The sequence below is a fragment of the Enhydra lutris genome, unplaced genomic scaffold, assembly GCF_002288905.1.
Source record: "Enhydra lutris kenyoni isolate GAN:26980312 unplaced genomic scaffold, ASM228890v2 scaffoldscaffold22, whole genome shotgun sequence".
NCBI lineage: Eukaryota > Metazoa > Chordata > Mammalia > Carnivora > Mustelidae > Enhydra > Enhydra lutris.
The window spans coordinates 29,740,518-29,765,044 of record NW_019154106.1 but is presented as its reverse complement, the minus strand read 5'-3'; the positions used below and the strand labels follow the sequence as shown (position 1 = coordinate 29,765,044).

Genomic DNA, 24,527 nt, shown 5'->3' with positions numbered 1-24,527 from the left:
CCACAAGTAAGTGAAACCATATGATACTTGACTCTCTCTGCTTGGCTTATTTCACTCAACATAATCTCTTCCAGTCCCATCCATGTTGGTATAAAAGTTGGGTATTCATCCTTTCTGATGGAGGCATAATACTCCATTGTATATATGGACCATATGTTCTTTATCCATTCTTCCAGTGAAGGGCATCTTGGTTCTTTCCACAGTTTGGCAACTGTGGCCATTGCTGCTATGAACATTGGGGTACAGGTGGCCCTTCTTTTCACTACATCAGTATCTTTGGGGTAAATACCCAGTAGTGCAATTGCAGGGTCATAGGGTAGCTCTATTTTTAATTTCTTAAGGAATCTCCACACTGTTTTCCAAAGTGGCTGCACCAGCTTGCATTCCCACCAACAGTGTAAGAGGGTTCCCCTTTCTCCACATCCTCTCCAACACTTGTTGTTTACTGTCTTGTTAATTTTGGCCATTCTAACTGGTGTAAGGTGGTATCTCAATGTGGTTATTGAAGAACCTCCATACTGTGTTCCAGAGTGGCTGCACCAGTTTGCATTCCCACCAACAGTGTAAGAGGGTTCTCCTTTCTCCACATCCTCGCCAACACCTGCTTTTTCTTCTGTTGTTGATTTTAGCCATTCTGAGAGGTGTAAGTAAGGTGATATCTCATTATAGTTTTGATTTGTATTTCTCTGATTATGAGTTATGTTGAACATCTTCATGTGTCTGTTGGCCATCTCTATGTCTTCTTTAGAGATGTGTGTTCATGTCTTCTGCCCATGTCTTAATTGGACTATTTGGGCTTTGGCTGTTGAGTTTTAGAAGTTCTTTATAGATTTTAAATACTAACCCTTTATCAGATATGTCATTTGCAAATATCTTCTCCCATTCTGTAGGTTGCCTTTTAGTTTTCTTGATTATTTCCTTCACTGTGCAGAAGCTTTTTATTTTGATGAAGTCCCAATAGTTTATTTTTGCTTTTGTTTCCCTTACCTCAGAAGACATATTTAGTGAGAAGTTGCTATGGCCAACATCAAAGAAGTTACTGCCTGTGTTCTCCTCCAGGCATTTATGGTTTCATGTCTCACATTTAGGCCTTTCATCGTTTTGATTTTTTTGTTTGTGTAATAAAGTAGTCAAGTTTCATTGTTCTGCATGTTGCTATCTAATTTTCCCAACATGATTTGTTGAAGAGATGGTCTTTTTCCCATTGCATATTCTTTCCTGCTTTGTCAAAAATTAATTAACCATGTAACTATGGGTTTATTTCTGGGGTTTCCATTCAGTTCCATTGACCTGTGCATCTCTTTTTATGCCAGTACTCTACTGTTTTGATCACAACAGCTTTGTAATATAACTTGAGTCTGGGATTATGACCCCTCCAGTTTCGCTTTTCTTTTTCAAGGTCCCTTTGGCTATTCTGGGTATTTTGTGGTTCCGTACAAATTTTAGGCTTATTTATTCTAGCTCTGTGAAAAATGCTGTTAGTATTTTGATAGTAAGTGCATTGAATTTGTAGATGGCTTTGGGTAATAGAGAAATTTTAACAATATTAGTTCTTCCAACACATGAGCATGGAATCTCTTTCCATTTCTTTGTGTCATCTTCAATTTCTTTCATCAATGTTTTATAGTTTTCGGAATACAGGTCTTTCATCTCTTTGGTTAGGTTTATTCCTAGTTATTTTATTGTTTTTGGTACAATTGTAAATGGGGTTGATTCCTTAATTTTTCTTTCTGCTGCTTCATTATTGGTGTATAGAAATGCAACAGATTTTTGTACATTGATTTTTTATCCCTTGAGTTTACTGAATTCATGTATCAGTTCTAGCAGTTTTTTTGTGCAGTATTTTGGGGTTTTGTGTATAGTAGCATGTTCTGCAAATAGTGACAGTTTGACTTCTTCCTTGCTGACTTGGATGCCTTTTTATTTTTTGCATTTTTCAGACTTTTTGGTGTGTGTGTGTGTGTGTGTGTGTGTGGTCTGATTACTGTGGCTAGGACTTCCAGTGCCATGTTAAATAACAGTGGTGAGAGTGGACATCCCTGTCTTGTTCCTGATTGTAGAGTTTTTTACCCATTGAGGATGATACTAGCTGTGGGTTTCTCATCAATGGCCTTTATTATTTTGAGGTGTGTTCCCTCTAAGCCTACTTTGCTGAGGGTTTTTATCATGGATGGATGCTATATTTTGTCAAATGCTTTATGTGCATCTGTTGAAATGATTATATGGTTCTTTTCTTTTATTAACCCGGTGTATCACTTCAATTAGTTTGTGAATATTGAACCAACCTTGCAATCCAAGAATTAATCCCATTTAATCATGCTGAATGGTGTTTTAAATATATTGCTGAATTCTGTTTGCTAGTATTTTATTGAGAATTTTTGTGGCCTTGTTCATCAGGGATATTGATCTGTAGTTCTCTTTTTTAGTGGAGTCTTTATCTGTTTCTTTTTTAAGATTTTATTTATTCATTTGAGAGAGAGAGAGAATGAGAGAGAGAGCATGAGCAGGGGGAGGGGCAGAGGAAGAAGCAGACCCCCTGCTGATCAGGGAGCCCGATGTGGGACTCGATTCCAGGACTCCAGGATCATGACCTGAGCTGCAGGCAGTTGCTCAACCAACTGAGCCACCCAGGTGCCCCCCCCTTTTTTTATAAACATATAATGTATTATTAGCCCCAGGGGTACATGTCTGTGAATCGCCAGGTTTATACACTTCACAGGACTCACCATATCACATACCCTCACCAAAGTCCATAACCCCACCAGCCTCTCCCTACCTCCCTACCCCCGGTCACCAGGCACCCCTTTATCTGGTTTTGGTATCAGGGTAATGCTGGCCTCTTAGAATGAATTTGTAAGTTTTCTCCCCTTTTCTTTTTTTGGAATAGTTTGAAAAAAATAGGTATCAGAGAAAATCTTCAGAAACAACAACAAAACAAGAAATAAAATGGTAATAAATACATATCTATCAATGATACTTTGAATGTAAATGAACTAGTGACTCCCATCAAAAGATATAGAGTGTCATGATGGATGAAAAAACAAGACCCATCTATATGCTGCCTACAGGAGACTTATTTTGGACCCGCAGATTGAAAGTAAAGGGGTGAAGAAACATTTATCATGCAGATTGATGTCAAAAGAAAGCCTTAGTAGCAATACTTACATCAGACAGACTAGACTTTTAAACAGGGACTTAAAAAGAGACAAAGAAGGATGTTATATAATCATAAAGGGGACAATCCAACAAGAAGATATAACAGTTGTGAATATTTGTGTACCCAACATGGGAGCACCCAAATATATAAAACAATAACAAACACAAAGGAGTTAGTTGATAATAATACAGTAATAGTAGGGGAATTTAACACCCACTTACACCAATGGACACATCATCTAAACAGAAAACAAACAGGGAAACGATGGCTTTGAATGATACACTGGACCAGATGGACATAACAGATATATTTAGAGTGTTTCACCCTAAAGCAGCAGAATACACATTCTTTTCAAGTGCACATGGGTCATTCTCCAGAATAGATCACATATTCAATCACAAATCAGGCCTCAGCAAATACAAAAAGTCTGAAGTCATGCCATGCATCTTTTCTGACCACAGTGCTATGAAACTAGAAGTCAACCAAATCAAAAAATTGGAAAGACCACAAATACATGGAGGTTAAACAGCATAATACTAAACAGTGAATGTGTCAACCAGGAAATCAAGGAAGAAATTTAAAAAATACATAAAAACAAATGAAAATGGAAACACAACAGTCTAAAACCTTTGGGATGCAACAAAAGTAGTCCTAAGAGGGAAGTATACAAAAACACAGGTCTACCTCAAGAAGCAAGAAAAATTTCAAATAAACAACCTAATCTTACATGTAAAGGAGCTGGAAAACAACAACAGCAACAACAAATGAGCCCTAAAACCAGCAGAAGGAAGGAAATAATAAAGATCAGAGCAGAAATAAAGGCACCTGAGTGGCTCAGTCAGTTAAGCATCAGCATTCAACTCAGATCATGATGTCAGGCTCCTGGGATCGAGCCCCACATCAGGTTCCTGCTCAGTGGGGAGCCTATTTCTCCATCTCCCTCTGCCTGCCACTCCCCCTGTTTGTGCTTGTGCTCTCTCTCTCCCTCTGTCAAATAAATAAATAAAATCTTTTTAAAAAGAGATCAGAGCAGAAATGAATGATACAGAAACCAAAAAACAAACAAACAAAGTAATAAAACAGTTCAATGAAACCAGGAGTTGGTTCTTTGAAAAAATTAATAAAACTGATAAACCCCTAGCCAGAAAGAAAAGAGAATGGACCCAAATAAATAAAATCACAAATGAGAGAGGAGAAATAACAAGCAGCACCACATAAATACAAACAATTATAGGAGAATAATAAGAAAAAGTATATGCCAACAAATCAGACAAACTGGAGGAAATGGATAAATTCCTAGGCACATATAAACTATCATAACTGAAACAGGAAGAAACAGAAAACTTGAACAGACCCATAACCAGCAAAGAGATGTGGTCAGAAATTAAACAACTCCCAACAAACAAAAGTCTAGGACCAGGTGGCTTCACAGGTGAATTCTACCAAACATTTAAAGAAGAGTTATTTTATTTTAATTTCATTAACTTAAATGTAAGTAACTATATGTGACTTGGTTTACTTCATTAGTACAGTTTTACAACAAAAGTCAGCTCTTATCACTCCTCTGGCTCAAACCCTCCAATTACTTCCAATCTCATTCGGAAAAATCAACCCACATTCTAGGGGCACCTGGCTCTAGGACAGGCACCTAACCTACTCAGTCAATAGAGCACATGACTCTTGATCTTGGGGTTGTGGGTTTGCATTGCACGTTGGATGCAGATTTTACTTAAAAAATCTTTAAAAAAAAAAAACAAAAACCGTTCTATAGCAACATCCAGAATAATAAACCTACATTCTAACGGAGATCCTATAAGGCCCAGGACCCTTGCCTAATCTGATTTCTTTGCTGTCATCAGGGTTGGGGAAAGAGTAAAGGGAGTATCAAGAATGCTTTCCAGGTTTCAGAAAATAGAATTAGGATGGTGTCCTTTACTGCTGTAAAAAACATATCCTGCAGTATTTATTGGAACACATTTTCTGATGGGTACACTTTCTGTGAACCTGAGCACCTTTAATGAGCCTAGCATAATGCTCAACTCTAGATTTATTGTAGTAAACAAAGCAGCTGATAATTTTGACCATGTATAGTGTTTTTAGTCTAGTGAGAAAGCACACAATTTTTAAAGCCAAATAAATATATATGTCATTAAGAGTTGTGATAAGTAATACAAAGAAAAAGAACATTCCACAAGTTATATTGGACTAAGAGGATCTGCTTTGAGTTATTCAGGATTGCCTCTCTGAAGAAGCATTTGAGCTGAGACTTGAAAATAAGAAAACCATTCTACAAAGGGCAGTAGCCAAGAAATATTCTGCAGGGAGCAGCCAGTATGCTAAGAAATGAAACACTTAGTATACTCAAGGACCTGAAAGGCCATGTTGGTGAAAAGAATAATGGGATGATCTAGAAGAAAGGTGAGTTCAGAGAGATAGGGAGAGGTCATATAATTCTGTTAAGAAATGTGTTCATAAGGAGGCAGAGAAAAAACAGTAAGTGGAAGAGATTTGAGAAGCAAGAAGTTTTTGCTGTTCTGTTTTAATGTGAATAAGAAAAATTCAATAGCAAGGGAATGGATGGAGATTAGAAGAGGAAATAGTGGTTTCTAGCTGTATAACATTAGGCAAATTGCTAAACAATTTGGCAGAATTCCTAAGCTACTCAAGACCAAGGATTGACCACTAAGATGTCTAACATTTCCTCCACTGGAGGGAAGGAGGGAAAGGTAGAAGACAACAGTGTAGATGCAAACAAATAGGTTTGTAAAGTTGAAGGCAGGGTCTTGAGTAGTGTTGAAGATATGGACTGAGATTGTTTCTTTACTCAGTGAATAATAGGCAACGTCATCTGCTGAGAAACAGTGACTTACCTCTTAGGAGTTTGGGTTAAATGAGAAGGGTTGAGATGGTTGTTTTATGGAGTAGAAAAATATACCTACTAGAGAAGTATCAAATATTTATGGTGGTACAATCTGTTAGATTGTTACTTTCTTGCCTCTCTGCTAAGATTCCTGGTGTAGGCAGGATTCAAGTTTTGAGACGTTCATTCAACAGGAGTTTAAGGTATTAAACATAGTAAATGATGGATCACAAACTAGGGCTAAGAAAATGAAGACAACTGCTGTTGATAGATGAGGAGAGAGAGAGAAGGGGTAGTGGACTGGTGGTGGACTTCCTAGCCTCAATAGTGGTGGTAAATGAACAAAGCAATTACCAAGATCAGAAGTGTTGGTTGAGAATAAGACGTTTGAATTAGGACTGTAGACCAGGTACAGTGTCTTCAACTGATAGGGAAAGTGTCCAGAAGTTTGATAAAGACAGCACCTTAAAAGGGGAATGATTGGGATTGGTCAGACATAAGAAAACATGAATTTTGTTTGTTTGTTTTTGCCAGAAAATGGAGGAGGAGGAGTGGTTTGAAAGTAACATTGGGAAAAAGGATACCAATCACATCTTTCAAATACTGAGGAAAGGAGTCTAAGTTTCAGCTTTATTTATTTAGGTTCAAGTGCCCACTACCTTCCAAGGGAAATATCCTTTGGAGGGTGGTGGGCACAGTGTCTTTTATTAAGGTCTGTGGCTGACGCTAGTTGCAAAGACTGCAGCATCAGCTCTAGCAGGTAGACTCCACAGCAGTTTTTTCTGCGTAAGAGACTTGAGATGGATACTGGGCTTAGCATCAAAGATATAAGGAAGTGAAAAAGCAGATTATAATAATGGGATACATATAATAATTATAATAGCCTACAGAATCCTGTTTACATAAAATTTTATATAGCTGTTTCTAAATTCTTTTCTAACACTAATTCAGAGATATTAATTTAGGTTCCAAAGCCTTAATGATAGGTGGTCAAAGAAGTTCACAAGACTCAAACTAAATTTCCTCCTCATAGTTATGTGTAGTATTTAAAAGGATGTATTTAAAAGGATGTGTAGTATTTAAAAGGATGTGAAAGAAATGCCAAAATTAAACAAATCTGTACATAGTTCTCATAATATTCTTTAGAATGAAAACCATTTTTAACAGCTTACTTCTTAATATCCCACATTAGTTTCTTTGGTAAAAGAAGGAAGGGTGGTGCAGAGAGATGTATGAGAGGATGTTCATCATACTGTTAACAATGTTCACCTCTGGATAGTGGATTTTGGGAGTTTTCCTGCTCTTTGTATGTTTTATGTATTTGAATTTTTATGATGAATAAACATCATTTTTAAAAATTTTTTAAAAGATTTTATTGTTGAGAGAGCATACATGTACCAGTGGGGGGAGGGGGAGTGCAGGGAAGAGGAGCAAGCAGACTCCACACTGAGCACAAGCCCAAAGCACAGGGAATCTCAAAAGGATGCAGAAACCAACTCAGAGAAGTTCCCACTGGCCAAATAGAAAATTTGAGCATCAGAATAAAAAATGATGGTAAGTGGATTGTAACCCATTTAATAAATCAGAAAGCCATGAGTACATATTGATACAAATAAATAAATGACTAAATAAGTTATCGAGAAACAAGATATTTACATAAGCACAGAATACCTTCCCACAAAATATTTGCTGACGGGGAAGGAATATTATGGGGCAGAAGCCTGGCAGACATAACTTTAATCAAGTTAATGTCAATAGTAATGGGCAAACTGAAATCATGAACAAGAATTCAGCAACGCTTCTGTGGTATTTCTACCAAATATACCTAATTTAAATCTAATCATAAGGAAACATCAGACAACCCAAATTAGGAACATTCTATCAAATACCTGGCCTGTAATCCTCAAATGTGTCAAGACCATAAAAGTCAAGAAAGTCTAAGGAACTTCTAGGTTGAATGAGACTGAAGAGAGACATGAAAACTGAGTACAACATGTGATTCTGAACTGAGTGCTTTACTCTAAAGACTGATATTGGGACAAGTGGCAAAACTTGAATGGGGTCTGAGGATAAGATGGTAGCATTAATTTCCAAATTATATTAATATCCCAAGTCAGATGGTTATACTGTTGTTATGTGGGGAAATGTTTGTAGGAATGATAGCCTAAATTGTTAAGAAGTGATGTGTCATCATGTCTGCAACTTATCCTCTAGCGGAACTGGAGAAAAAAAATTCCTATATTAGCAACTTTTCTCTAAGTTTGAAATTGTTTCAGAATTTAAAAAATAAACATATGTATATATATGTTAAAATCCTTAGTAAATTTATGTATAGACATGTTAATATCCTTAGTAAATTGAGAGCATTTTTATTTTTTTTTTTTAAGTAGGCCCAGCCCAGATCCCAGCACAGGGCTTGAACTCATGGCCATGAGATCAAGACCTGAGCTGAGATCGAGGCAAATCCTTAACCAACTGAGCCACCCAGGTGCCCCAAGAGCATTTTTAAATTGGTAATAATTTGGGTATCCTAATACAAAAAGGACAAAAGATAACAATGGGATGTTCTCAAAAGAAGAAACAAAAAATAGCTAGTAAGCCTCCTTAGTGATCAAAGAAATGCAAAGAGATACCATTTTCCAGCTATCAGATATTTAAAATTGTAATACCTGGTGTTAAAGATGCTATGGATGTCACTTATGTTAACCATAGGAATGTACGTTGTTAATTCTAATAAAGGTTATCAAAGTTGGAGTGTACATTATCATTGTTACCATTGTCCCATTTCTAGGAATTGATGACAAAGAAATAATGATACGAGTTAACAAAGATATGTGTACGATAAGATTATTATAATCTGTGTGTATTACTGAAAATCTGGAGATAACCTAAGAATTATCAACATAGGTTGGTTGATTATGTTGTATTTACATAGTGGAATACCTTGCTTGCAAAGGGAGGAGATAAAAACAAAACAGATTATAAAACAATATATGTACTATATGATGTGTATATGTAGAAAGTGGTCTGTAAAGATATACCTCAATAGCCTAACAGGAATTGTCTCTGGGTGTTTGAATTGTGGATTATTTGGCTTTTTTTTTTTTTTTCTTTTTCTTTTTATAAACCTTCCTGTGAGACAGTGTAGTTTAGATAGGGGCCCTTTGGTTAGACAATCTAGGTTTGAATCCTGACTCTTCCACTTACTAGCTATGTGACATTGTACAAGTTGCTTCTTGGGGCCCCCATTACTTAGGCTTCAATAAGAATAATAATAATAGAAACTACTTAAGATTATTAAATGAGATAGTAAAAATTTACCTCTTAGCAAACACTGGCTAATATTGTAAGGGCTTAATGAATTTTGGCTTCCATCATTATTATTATTTCTGCTTAAATGCTTGGAATTTATTCTAATAAACATTTTTATTAATAGGCAAATCAGTAAAGCTATTTCTTCTTTGGTAAGACTACACAAGTAAATATTTAGAATCTGGACAATCAGCTTTCTTTTCCCTATCTTAGTCTTTCTTTTGAGAAAAACACATTTGGAAATCAGTTCCTCCTTAGATATGTCTGTGAATTAGCAGTAGTCATATTTCCTGTGCCTCCCACACTACTTAGCTCACTCCTGAAAGCTTATTAGAAGACTCGATAACAGTGTTTCTTCTTACTTACTTGGCAGTTAGTTCTAGGTGGTATTGTTGTACTCATCCAATTCCTTCTTACCTCCTTAAGTGCTTACCTTGTTCCATCTTGTTATCCCACTGGATTTTCATCCATCCTGCAACTGGAGCATTACTATATTATATTGACAGCATGGGGATTAATAATCATTAATAATTACTGAGAACTGATTATCTCTCACCTATTAACATATTATTTTTGTTATTTCATTTAATCCTTACAAAAATCTCATGAAAGCTTATAATATCCCCATTTTGAACCTGAGGAAAGGGACACAACAGGTTTAATTAGTTTATTTAAAGTCATACAGGGACTCAATCTCAAGGGACTCCAAATAGCCAAACAGTTTTGCGAAAGAACAAGGTTGGAGGTCTCATACTTCCTAATTGTAAAACATTTTACAAAGCTACAGTAATCAAAGCAGTGTGGTTTGGTACTGGCAGAAAGGCAAACATTTAGACCAATAGAATATAATAAAGGACCCAGAAGTAAACCCTCACATATATGGTCAAACAGTCATTGACAGGAGTGCTTAGACCATTCAAGGGGAAAGAGCAGTCTTCAGGAAAATGGTACTGGGAAAACTGGATTATCCACATGCTAAAGAATGAAGATGGGCTCTTCTCTTATACTGTATATAAAAATTAACTCAAAATGGGTTAAAGACCTAACCATGAAACCCAAAACTATAAAAGTTTTAAAAGAAAACTAAGGGGAAAATCTTCATGACGTTGGATTTGACAATTATTTTGGATGTAATACCAAGAGCACAAGCAAAGAAAGCAGAAATAGACAAATGGGACTACTTCAAACTTAAACACTTATATGCATCCAAAGACAGTCAATAGAGTGAAAGGGCAGCCTAAGAAATGGGAGAAAACAGTTGCCTATCTTTTATGTGATAAAGAATTAATATGCAAAATATATAAAGAACTACTATTCAGTAACAACAAACAGCCTGATTAGAATCTGGGCCAAGGTCTTGAACAGATAATTCTCCAAAGATGATAGACAAATAGCTGAAAAGCAAATGAAAAGGTAATAGACCTAATCATTAGAAAAATGAAAGTCAAAGCCATAGTGAGATAATACCTCCTTCATTAAGGTAGCTTCTCAAAAAAATATAAAATAGAAAGTATTGGCAAGGATGTAGATAAATTAGAACCCTTGTGCCTTGATGATATTGTAAAAGGGTACAACTGCTATGAAAAATTTTATGGCATTTCTCAAAAAATTAAAAAATAGAACTGTATGATTGAGCAATCCCTCTTCTGGGTGTATATCCAAAAGTATTAAAAGCAGGGTTTCAAAGAGATGCTTGCATACCCATGCTCATAGCAGTATTATTCACAATAGCCAAGAAGTAGAAGCAATCCAAATGTCTAGCAATCGATGAATGGATAAACAAAATGTGGTATATATGTACAGTGAAATATTATCCAGTATTAAAAAGAAAGGAAATCCTGACACATACTACAACATGGATAAACCTTAAGGATATTATGCTAAGTGAAATAAGCCTGGCACAAAAAGACAAATACTATATTATTCTATTCATGTGATGTATCCAAAGTAGTCAGCTTCATAGAAACAAACTACTTTGTGATTTGTGATGGTGATTACCAGGGGCTGGAGAGGGGAAAACAAGGAGTTTTTTTTAATGGGTGTACAGTTTCAGTTTTGCAAGATAAAAAGTTCTGTTAATATAATAACACTACTGAACTGTACACTATATGTATTTTTGCAATTAAAAGGAAAAAAATGGGTTAAAAATTTAACTTTGGGGGCGTCTGGGTGGCTCAGTTGGTTAAGCGACTGCCTTCAGCTCAGGTCATGATCCTGGAGTCCCAGGATCGAGTCCCACATCAGGCTCCCTGCTCGGCAGGGAGTCTGCTTCTCCAGCTGACCTCTCTCATGCTCTTGCATTCTCTCTCTCTCTCTCTCAAATAAATAAATAATAAATAAAGTCTTAAAAAAATTTAACTATGTTCTATTTACAAAAAATAAATACAAATATATAGACAAGAAAACATATAAAGTAAAAGGCAAATAAAAATATACCAGGCCAAAACAAGCAAATAACACAATAAGATACCACATCACACCTTCTGTGATGGCTAGAATCAAAAATTCAAATAGTAAGTGTTAGCAAGGATGCAGAGAAATCAGAATATTCATATACCACCAGCAAGAATGTAAAATGACAGTTGCTTTGGAAAAGTCTGGCATTTCCCCCAGAGGTTAATCATGGAGTTATTATTTGATCCAGCAATCCCACTCCTAGGTATATGGCCAAGAGAAATTTTTTTTATTTCTCAGTGTTGTGCACACATCCACACAAAGCTCTGTACATGAATTGTTTATAGCAGCATTATTTATAATAGCCCAGAAGTAGAAGCAACCCAAATATTCATCAACTGATGAATGGTTAAACAAATATGATATATCCATATCTGGAATATTATTCAGCCATAAAAAGGAGTGAAATATTGTTACATTGCTACAACATAGATGAACCCTTAAGACATTATGGTGAGAGAAACCAATAACAACAGATAAATTATATATGATTTCACTTATATGAAATGACTATAATAAGCAAATATATAGAAACAATGTAGATTAGTGGTTCTTTCAGGCTGGGGGGCATGGGAAAGTTCAGGAGGGTGATGCTAATGAGTACAGCATTCCCTCCTAAAGGGGTGAAAACTATTCTAAAATTGATTGTGGTAATAGTTAACCTAACTCTGTGAATATACTAAAGCCATTGAATTGTACATTTTTTAAAAAAGATTTAGTTATATATTTTAGCACACATATGATGGGAGAAGTGGAGAGGGAGAGAAACAGACTCCCTGCTGAGTACAGAGCTCGATGCCAGGCCCAAACCCACAATCCTGAGATGATGAACTAAGTCGAAATCAAGAGTCAGACACCCAACCAAGTCAGCCACCCAGGTGCCCATAATTTTTACACTTTCAGTGGGTGAATTGAATGGTATATGAATTATATCTCAATAAAATTCTTTTGACAAAAATTAAAGGATCCATTGATTTTAGCCAGTGGAGGTCACTGGTGACCATAATAACAGTTTGAATGAAATGATGTTGGTGTAAGCCTAACTGGAATGGTTTTCAGTGAAAATGTGAGGGAAGGAATTGGAGACACCAAATATTAGAAAATTCAAGGAGCTCTGATGCAGAAAAATAGAGTAGTAGCTGGCAGAGGAAGTGAGACAGGAAATGTTTTTATTTTCTTAAAAGGAAGAGATATACTTGTGTTTATAAAAAAAAAAAAAGGAAGACATAAGAGTATGTTTATATACTTTAGAATGCATCCATTAGAAAGGGAAAGTTAATACGAGACAGAAATTGAAGAATTGCTAGAGTGACATCCTATAGGATGAGGTCTGGGAACAAATACAGATACTGGGTTAGTATAGGTGTTTAGATAGTTCACCTAGGGGCTCATGGGTGGCTCAGTCGGTTAAGTGGCTGCCTTCAGCTCAGGTCATGAATCCAGGGTCCTGGGATTGAGCCCCACTTCAGGCTCCCTACTCAGCGGAGAGCCTGCTTCTCCCTCTCCCTCTGCCTGCACTCTGCCTATTTATGCTTCTATCTCTCTGTCAAATAAATAAATAAAATCTTTAAATAAATAAATAAATAAATAAATAGTTCACCTGTGGGGCACCTGACTGGCTCAGTTAGTAGAGCATCTGACTCTTGATCTCGGTCATGAGTTCAAACCCCACATTAGAAGCCCCATGTAGAACTTGCTTTAAAAAAAAAAAAAAAGTTTCATAAATAGTTCAACTATGGTAATTTAGGAGCAGAGGGTATTTATGTTGGTAAAGATGCTGATAGGTAAATGTAGTGATAGATGTCTGCTGGTTGTTTCTGTTTTCTCAGTGAAAGGTTATAAGCTAAGAATAAAGATGGGTAGGGAAATTAAGGGTTTGTATACAAAAAGAGAAAGTATGAAAAAATCATCAAGAAGGGTGAGACTGTGTATAGTGGGATTGCCAGGCAGTCTTAAGGGCCTGTTGAAGTTTGAGGTCATGATTTTACACTGAGACCAGTCCACTGGGATGGGGCCATTTCTCCTACCACTTTTAGCTGTACTGAGGCAAATGTGGAGTGGACAGAGAGTTTAATTTAGCCAGAATAGTTTTGCTTAGCAGGTGAGACAAGGCAAGAGAAGAGCAAGGAAGGAAGTACAAGAATTGATCATGGATAAAGGTGGTTAAATAGTTGAAAGAGTGTATCAAAGGGAGGAAGTGAAGTAGTGGGCAATGGTATGGAGATCTCAGCGTAGTCAAATGATTCCCTATGGGCTCTGGGTGGAGATAGGAAGTGGCGTTGTCGGTGTGAATTGAGATCACATAGGGATAACAATTATTGATAATGGCAAGGTCTAAAGTATGATTGTGAGAGGGAGCACCGTAGGTAGGATGGAAATAAGATCATTGAAGGAGAGGTGGTCAAGAAACTGAAAGGCCAGGATGTTTGAAAGACAGTTAATGGCCCCGTGTTGGCTAGATGACAACAACAATGATGGGTAGTAGGAGACATAATCTAATAACTTCTTTACATCAGTAAGTAAAAGAAATCAGAGTAATGTAGAGCTGAATTCTTTTTCATGAAAGTCCGTAACCTCTTTCAGTAGTATCTCCATCAGACACTGAATGCACGTTCTTAGTGTTTTTCAACTGTGACTCTTAGGTCTGTGCTGGTCATTGTTCTTGCATTCCTAGTCTCTGTATGTTCTACTCTTAGTTGAGTATTCATGATGAAGAGAATCACTGTTATTAGGTGAAAAGCGTCAGAAAAGAAAAATCTGTGACAGCCTTCAGGGTAATAGTAATAGAATTTTTAACTTGAAAATTACTTGTGAATAGACTTCACAGTCTTTATAGTCACATGCAAATTATATGCTAATATAACTTGAGCTAGGCAAACTATTTTACACAATTAGTTGAGACATTTAATATTGTGCCTACTCCCCTACAAGTATATCTCACTATTTGTCATAAATGAATACTTGAAATATATGTGTAAATAGAATTTTGGTAATACAAATCATATTTTCTCAATGATTTGCGTAATAATATCAAAAATGCTTCATCTTCACTTTAAATTAATCCTAATTGGGTGCAATAACAGTTTTTCTTCCTAAGTATTTCTATCAAGTAGTAATATCAATATTAAAATGCACCAGAAGTTCTTATTTTCAAAAACCCAGCAATTAATCATTTTAATGAGAGAAATCAGTCTTAAAAAGAAAAATCATTCTTGAACTATGTAATTTTAAGTCAGAAAGGACAAGAGAAATTATTAGTGCAACTCTGTCACCTGAGAAAATTTTTTTTTTTAAAGATTTTATTTATTTATTTGACAGACAGAGATCACAAGCAGGCAGAGAGGCAGACAGAGAGAGAGGTGGAAGCAGGCTCCCCGCAGAGCAGAGAGCCCGATGTGGGGCTCGATCCCAGGACACCGGGACCATGACCTGAGCCGAAGGCAGAGGCTTTAACCCACTGAGCCACCCAGGTGCCCCACCTGAGAAAATTTTGAGCCCCAGACCAGAAAAGTTAAGTACTTTACCTCATTATCACATGTTTAGCTCTAGTTGCTGATACAGAAAGACCAGGAGCCCAGGTCTTGAGCATACTTCCCACTGTGTTACGCTGGTATCGTTTATGTATTGTAAACCTACATTATTTCCATCTTGAATTGTCTTTATATGTTATGTACCAAGTTAATACAAGTGAGGCCTATTGTGAAGGTTTCATAGGTGGGATTAAAAGAAAAATCTCTTCCTAAAACTATACACCTGGATACTTTGTGTTAAATGGAGTCATGTTCAAACCTCATCACAGCCACATTAGTGTATTTGAACCCACAGACTTTTTATTGAATCTGGATCTCACTCTGAGGCTTAGAAAACTTTTTAGGTGCCTGTCACTTAATTGTTGTACATCTTTGAACAAATCACTTAAGTCTCCAAAAGGGTCTTAATTTTCTTCCCTACCATGAAATAGAGCTAATGACTACCTCACAAGGCTATTGTAATGATCAAATGTGACAGAGATGCAAACATTTCCTGAGTATTTACTGTGTTAGACAGTTTGCCAGTAGATAAAATCAAGTAGTTTTGTTACAAAGAATACCTGAGTTTATTATTTACAAGAAAACATTTCCTGTATCAACTAGTTATTTCATATATATGTATTTTTACTTTTGTAGTTTATATTTTCACAAATAAAATCTCATCTTTTGTTACTCAAGCTTTTTTGTTGTTGTTACATTTACATATATTCTTTAATCGCATTGAGACTTTTCAGTATTCCTTTGTTCATTGTTTGAGAAACTACAAGGTCACCAAGTGGTATTTATTATTTGCTTGATTTCTTTTCTAGATATACTGCATCTTTATCTACATCTAGATATACTATAGCAGATTTTTAAAATCTTTTTTTTTTTAAGATTTATTTATGTATTTGAGAGAGAAAGAGCACGAGCATAGAGAGGAGCAAAGAGAGGGGGACAAGCAAACTCTGCACTGAGCATGGAGCCCAACATGGGGTTGGATCCCATGACCCCTGAGATCATGACCTGTGCCATAATCAAGAGTCCAAAGCCCAATGGACTAAGTCACCCAGGTGCCCCCTTTTTTTTAAACTTTCTTAATGAGGATGACAAAATTACTTTTCACAAAAAAACCAAAATGCCATTTGTCAATAGAAATTGAAATTAATTGTTGTAAATGTCTGTCAGATGTCCTGCTGAAAATTGGGCGAGGGGAGATGCTAATAGGTACAAAATTCTCATTTCTTTCTGTCAGTTTTTTTAAAATGTTGAGCTTGGTCATCAGAATATAAATTTAGGGGTGCCTGGGTAGTTCAGTCAGTTAAGCATCTGACTCTTGATCTCAGCTCAAATCTTGATCTCAGGGTCATGAGTCCAAGCATGCACTGGGCTTCATGTTGGTTGTGGAGCCTACTTAAATAATAATAATAATAATAATATATGTATGTATAGCTTTACATTTCATGTCATTGGACAACTCTTACCTGTATTTAATATTAATATAAAGAAATTTACTATCAGAAGATATGGTAATAGAAGTAGACATGGAACAATTTTTTTGACCAAAAACAATTTTAAATGATATTTTAAAGGTAAAAATTAAAGTTCTAATAATTGTTTTTATGTTCTTCGTACTGTTGTAGTTTTAAAGACAAATTGTGGAATCACAAATTTTTTTTTTTTTTTACTATAAAAGTTGTTGGAAATTAAGAAAATCAAGGTAAAATAGTATATAGGATTTGAAATGTGCTGCTTTAGGACATGTTTTAAATACTTTGATAACCTAACCTTTGTTAATTGCTTGGAAACATTAATAAGGAGGACAGGGTCATATTTATAACTAGAGTTTCTTCTGCCATCCCCTGATTTATAAGTTACTGTACTGCTGAACAGCTACAAAAAAAGACAACAGCCTCAAAATTAAAGGGGTTTAATTTTTTAAAAATTTTAGATGTAAAAATATAGGGGCACCTGGGTGGCTCAGTGGGCTAAAGCCTCTGCCTTTGGCTCAGGTCATGATCCCAGGGTCCTGGGATCGAGCCCCACATCGGGCTCTCTGCTCAGCAAGAAGCCTGCTTCCCCCCTCTCTCTGCCTGTCTCTCTGCCTACTTGTGATCTCTGTCTGTCAAATAAATAAATAAAATTTAAAAAATTATATATATAAAAAGACATTTTTATATGTATTGCTGGCAGGAGCTGTATCTCATAGAGATTAACAATACTTAATAATAGTTTAATATCAATACTATATAAACTAGTTCAGTTTTAAATGCTGTAATTCCATGTATCATAAATGAATATTATCAATTTATATACCTAAATATATTGATTTTTTTCCCATTTAATTTTGTTATCAAAGTGTTTATTGTCCTAGAAATCTAATGAGTTTGGGGAAGTTTATTATTTGTAAAGTTCTAAACATTGCTGGTGACTGGATTGTTTCATGTCAGTGTTAAATAAAGAAAGAGATTAAGGTGTTTGACTGTATGTCTTTATTTTTGTTCCCATATCAAACCTCTCTACCAACTTTGAAGAGGGCCTTAGCTCTACTATAGTTACTTTAACAGACTGGGAGAATAAAAAAGAAATAACCGACTGTTCTGGTTGAGTAGTAGCAACAAAAAACTAAGAATTCATTTGTGTAGGTGTTGTCTAGTAATGCACCTCAGACAGCAAATTTACTACCAAGCACTTAAGGCAAATTTTATTATTGAACAATTTGGGGCAGAAGGAAAAATGCTTAAGAAACGTTGTTGTATGTGAAATAATGTCTTGAGTAGATTGGCTGTTGGTGGATTAGAATGAACTGGTTATATTCTCGATCCGCCCTCCTTTAACCCATATTGACATTTGTCAAATGGTTGCCTGAAATTCACTTCATAATCTGGGGCCTTGGAGCAGATTTACCCCTTGTGCACATCTAATTGACCCGGATAGGAATTGAACATGCTGCCTTCAAACAGCAGCACTGTCTTCTGGAAGTTGAGCTAGCCGGGACAAATACGTTACTTATCTATTCATATGTATTTATGTGTTTATATATATTTATATATTCATATACTTATGAAAGAGTCACATCAGTACCATTATGGAATATCATTTTTTATGGACACATTTCTTCACTCACTAAACTGGAAAAATGTGTCCATATAATCCAGTCTCTCATTGAAAATGGAGCAATAACTATATGTGAAATAACCATACTGGCAAAGCCTCCAATTGGAGTCATATTTATTTTGCACATAACAGTATTCCTTTCTCTTGGTTTTCTATTTTGTTTTTGTTAGGTGCTTTGGGGCCAGCTTTTATGTTTAATAAAATATTTACAGCAAAGGGCAACAGGCCGAGTAACCTACCACTGATTTTGCACACTAAGTGGTCAGCTGCTTTCCTTAACTTGTTAGGTTCTTTAATGTTGGATGTGTGCTTCCAATTATATTTCATTTTTCTTTAGGGCACTGATTCTGCATATGTGATTGCCTTACTTAGGATCACATGGAGCAAACACTTCTGTATTTTTAAGGACACCCACTGCTTTTACAGCATTTGTCACTTAAATGTCTATAAAACAGCTATGCTCCAGAACTTCGTTATCATGACAATGTTCAGCCATAGCACGCAGGTTGTGCATTATCAAGAATATTAAATTCAGTCAGTGTTAAACCAGATGTTCTTCACAGTTACTAATTTTTTTTTGAGGTGTTTCATAACATTTGTAAAAACATTTTTAAGTAAGCTCTCCACCTAACGTGAGGCTTGAACTCACAACCCCAAGATCACAAGTCTCATGCTGTACCAATGGAGCCTGCCATCTCCCCATTTTTGTAAAATATTTTAAAATAGGAACATTAATACTAATATTCATGTGAGAGATAATTTGTCTTCTTGAATTCATACATTTACTTTATTATTTTTGTTTTAAAAACAAAGTGGAAATTACACTCGCTTGTCTTCATAGGCCTTAAAAGATCAAATTTTTAATTACTATTATTTTAGCAGTTTGTTCTAAGAAAATTAAGACTTTCCTGGAAAATGAGCTTAGGTGATCGAGACATTGATTCAGGTGTACTTGGCATAGCACTTCATTAACTATGTGGTAATTATCTATGATTACTCCTGAAAAGCTATAGTGGCTTCATCTTTTAGGTTGCTTCATTAAATCATTAATTTTCTTGGAGGTAACTAAGCTTGACATAATTAAGCCATCTCAGTCTCCACAGATTTTTATCTTCCCATTATGTCAAGAACACTGAGCCAGTTAACATAAGGCATTTTAACTTATTCCCAGGGTCTATTGACTGTATATTTTTAAATTATTTTTACTATTTTGGTTCATTTTATATTATATTTAAGTAATTTCATAAATTTTAATTATTTCCTTAATGTTTTGGGTTAGATTTTGAATTTCCCTTGTAATAAGCCCATTTATGTGTTTGAACCCCTTCTTACCAACAGTTCTTTGACCGGTGGCTACAGAAAGCTGCTTCAGTTTATCCAGAACGTCATATATGAGGAAGGATTTGATGGATCCAATCCCCAGGTATTGAGTACCTTCAAAACCTTTTGTAATCATGTGTATAATGTTGCTTTTAAACTCCTTAGAGGTAAACCCAGAAGGTCTTAGAATAATCAACAGGGAGCAAGCTGTTTCCAAGCACAGAAGATGTCCATAAGCAGTGCACAGGCAGCCTTAGTTTGATTGTTAATGTGTATTTAAAGTTTTAGCTAAGTTCTCAGTGTATGCACGAAAGATGTATGCATACATTGTTGATGTAAATTATCTGAAGTCCATATTTGTAGCACCTGGAATTAATAAATAACCACATGTTAAAATTACTCCTAAATCTGCAGGACTTGTACTTTCTTATCTAAATTTTTTATATTTGTCAGTTAGTCCTTAACTGAATTCCCTTATGAGTAAAAATTAGTTAAGATTTTATTTCTTATAACATCATGCTTTGAGTTGTCTCATTGAATAAAAGGTGATTTTATTTGCTATCTTAAAATATTTTATAACTTAATTATTTCTCTGTAGCTCTATTTTTAAAAATGGACGTTTTTAAATTCCCTCTGTTAAAGATTCCAAATTCCTACTATTAAAGATGTTCCGGTTAGTTTAACTTAAACAAAATGAGAGAAATTTTATTTCCAGATATCATGCCTTTCAGAAATCTTTCTCAGTGACTTTAATTGCTATAGCTGCTAAAGATTTTCAGTTCATTATTATTATTTTAGCAGAAGTATTTCCAGAGCACCATTATTTTTACTGAAGAAAGCAAGGAATCCAGAAGTCTTTCTTTTTTGCATTATCAACTGCATTTGCTCCTAATCCATAAATTTTAAGTATTCCTATAAACTTTACTGCTGTATTTAATTTTTTTTCCACAGCAAGGTAATTTTTAAATTTGTTTTGATCATCAGGTTTTTTTTTTAATTATTTTTATTAACATATAATGTATTATTTGCCCCAGGGATACAGGTCTGTGAATCATCAGGCCTAGAAATTTCACAGCACTCACCATAGCTGATCATCAGTTTAATAGCAAGTTGAAAATATTTATGTGTGTGGTGAAGCATACACATTTATTTATAGATAACTCTTCATGTATGTTACAGTTTTGTGGGCTCAGTTTTTATTACAATTTTATTTTGCTCATTGTTGCTCCATTTTTGGTTCTAGCTAAGATTTATGGGCACTGTGTCATCCCTTTAGTAGCATTGCCCGTCTGGAGAGGTAAATTGGTCCCTGACAGACACCTCTCCCCACTGGCTGTGGTTGCTATGGAAACAGGCATGTCATAACAGTTCCTATGATACAGTGTGCAGAGCTGGTGTTCTTGCAGAATGAGATAAATCTTCTAAGAGCAAGAAATTTTATAAAGTGCAAAAAAGCAAAGCCAATAGCAAAAAGATATACTTGCATATATATGTATATACACATGTGTACACACATCTGCACACATCCATCCAAAGGACCCTTGATCAGTAAGCTATTATTAGAATGGAATGAAATTTCCTAGTCATTTATCTGAGTATGAAAAACAACACAATTTTCAATAAATGGTATTTTATTTCATGAAAGTTGATAAGCAACGAATTGAACTGGTTTGTCTCTCTGAACCAGAGGTTCTATAACTATTGACTTTCACAAAGATTAAACAGAGTTGATGTAGATATTTATATGGTGAATACAAAGAATGGTGAAAAAATTTACAACATGCAAAAGCATAAATTTTATGTTGTTTTTATATTAAAAAATTTCCATATTGTTATATTATGGAATGTATCATTTGCCAAATTACCTTATCTATACATCTGTCTCAGAAACTTTAGATGAGTTCAAGAAGCCACAAAAATGCATCTATGAAGCACTACTTCAAAAAATATTATTCCTGAGTCAAAATAATGTTCTGATACTGAAATAAATCCTCCTTTAAAAAAAAAGTTTTTTCATTTATTCATTCGGGAAAGAGACAGAGAGAGCACAAGCATGGGGAGTGGCAGATGGAGAAGGAGAAGCCTTGACTCCCTGCTGAGCTGGGAGCCTGATGTGGGGCTCCATCCCAGGACCCTGGGATCATGACCTGAGCTGAAGGCAGATGCTTAACCCACTGAGCCACCCAGGTGCCCCAAATTCTTCTTTTTAAAAGGAAATTTTCTTCTTCTTTCCTCTATCACTATAGTTTCAAATAAACTTATATTTTCAAATAACTTAATTTAGTTTACTTGAAGTAGGCTATTAGGAACTGAGTATTATATACTATTACACGATTACCTTGGTAGTAAGTAAAGTAGTGTAGCTCATCTGTAAGGTTATTTGGAATGGAGACATTTATAAATCGCTGCTATAATTTCATTTAAGTTATGAATGTAACTAAATATCTAAGAGATATGTAATAGTAATGAACATTGATTTTCCTTAGAATACCAGATTAAATATTTTGCATGTTCTCATAGGAATAAATGTAAGTATTTATTGTTCAGCTTAACACAAAAGTTTATTTTTTAAATTTTGTTATGCCCTACGATGTGCCCCCATTATTATATGTCATAGCAAAGGAATTATAACAAAAACGACACAAGAAATTCGTAATTCAGCCTTTTTTTTTTTTTTTGCCATTACTGTCATTTTTTTAAAAAATATAAATGTATTCTCTATGTTGAAGTATTATGCTCAGTTATACTCTGGTGTGCTCAGTACCTACCCCACTTAAATATCTTATTATTCATTCTTTGGCTTAATATTTTCATTATTTTTCAGATATATCAATGTATCTGTCAAGGTTGCTAAACCTCTGTAGTTCTCCTGCTTCTGCACCTAAGAACATTTTTGTTATAAACTTTTAGCAGATGCTCTTTGATACAATAGTTGGTAATAGTGACTGGGTTAAAATATACAGCTGGCCCTCAGTTTCTGAAATGTTGACAGGGAAAATGATATAATGCTGCTCTCCTTCTGCCTTCAGATTTTGTTCTAATACCTAGATTTTAGGGAAAGGTTTCTCTCTCCCTTTTTCCAGATTGCTCTTTCTGTTGCGAATCTAATTGAGATACATGAGAAAACAAGTTTAGGAATGACAAAATAAAATGTAATCTTGCCATTTTACTTAAATTCTGAGTTTCTAAGTAATACAATGTAAGGGATAACCTGTCAGTTCACAGATATTTTACATGAATTCATCCAAAACTTATTTAAACTTCTAACACAAGCCCTGGTACATATTATTATTTCATTTCATTCAAGTAATGCAGAAATTAAAAAAGAAAACAATTTTTATGGACTGCTGAGGATCATAACATATATCTTAAGGTGACTGCCTATCATAAACTTAATATGACCAGAAAAGAAAATTGAACCGGCTACTTTGATAGTATCATTGTGTTCCAGGTTCTTGGAGTCAGGAAGGTTTTTTTTTAATGTGCTTAAACTAAATTCCTTTTTCTGTAATCTCATTTTAATAGCTGTATCCAACCCATTATTTCCCTTTGTAGATTTGAAGAATTGTATAGGCTCATAGAACAATGTTCTATTCTGTCCTTTTTATTGTAGAGATGAGAAAATGAATGCCTAAGTAGTGTATGGGTCTTGCCTAGAACTGCATCTTCTTAATTACACAGCCCAGACTCTGAATATCTGTCTTACCCATTTTACTAATTATTGTCCCCTTTTGTTTTTCCTCTTCTAACATTTTCCCTACTTTCCTTTATTGATAAACTCTCAAAAATAACACAAATTCAACTTTTATCTGTAATATCAGGGAGCTAGTGGGTGGTTAATAAATTATATTAGTTAAATAAATTTTATTAGTTTTATTATAGCAATAACATGTGATATATTGTAGGATCTGGCTTCAGCAGAAATCACACTCAAAAATGGCACATGTTCCAAATGTCTGCTTTAATAGAGAAAACTTAACTTTCCCAATGAGAATTGTAATAATAATTTTTAAATTACTTCCATGCACCAGGTTTTGCTATTGTCTCCTCCTTTGCCCAGAAATTTTGCCAGATTGCTAAAGAAAGCATTTATAAAACATTTGTTCAGTAAAATCTGTTATAAATACATCTCTGGCAAACACTTACTGATAATCATCCTAGGTTTTATTTAATGGTTTTTAAATGTTCTTTTTCCAGGAAATATTAGTCACTATATCAGTAGTCTTGACTTCTAGATGTTCACTTGTTCAATTTTATGGAAAGCATTAAATTTAAATTATTTGGTAAAAATAACCTCAAGAAGAATAAGTAAAGTCTTATATAGAGAGAGTGTAAAACCAAAACACACATTTTTAAACTTCTTTCAAAGTATCAGACATTGGACACAGTAGCATTTTAAATGAGAAATATTGAGCAAATTATAGTTTATTGAAAGACTTGTAGAATTTTGTAATACTAAGAATGGTTTGTAAGCCTTCTGGTGTAGATGTTCTTTATTGCTAACTGATTTTTTATATATTATTTCAGACGCCTCAAACAATCCTTAGAGTAGTCACTGTTAAAATGTAGAAGATTGAGGCTTTTGATACTCTTCAAATTTTACAAAAGTAAGAAAAAAAGTCAGTTGTGTTTTTGCAGTCTTGTAATAGTGAAGATTTCCTTTATCTTACCTTACACTAACTACGCATTTTACCACCTCTACTGACTTTACCTCCCTAATCTTTTATAAATTTAAAAACTGGCAAAGAGAAGTGAAAGAGGTAGCCTACTGGTTAATGAAACTTAATGTGTTTACCTC

The 24,527-nt window shown here is 34.9% G+C and overlaps 1 protein-coding gene across 2 annotated transcripts in view; it reads left to right on the top strand.

Annotated features, from left to right (window-relative positions):
- LOC111149765 (elongator acetyltransferase complex subunit 4) overlaps positions 1 to 24,527 on the top strand; it is a 249,656-nt gene that overhangs the window by 81,043 nt on the left and 144,086 nt on the right. For both annotated transcript variants that reach the window (XM_022507026.1, XM_022507025.1), the window contains exon 6: positions 19,748 to 19,832. In XM_022507026.1, coding sequence (XP_022362734.1) covers positions 19,748 to 19,832 — 85 coding nt within the window. The remainder of the gene's footprint in view (positions 1 to 19,747; positions 19,833 to 24,527) is intronic.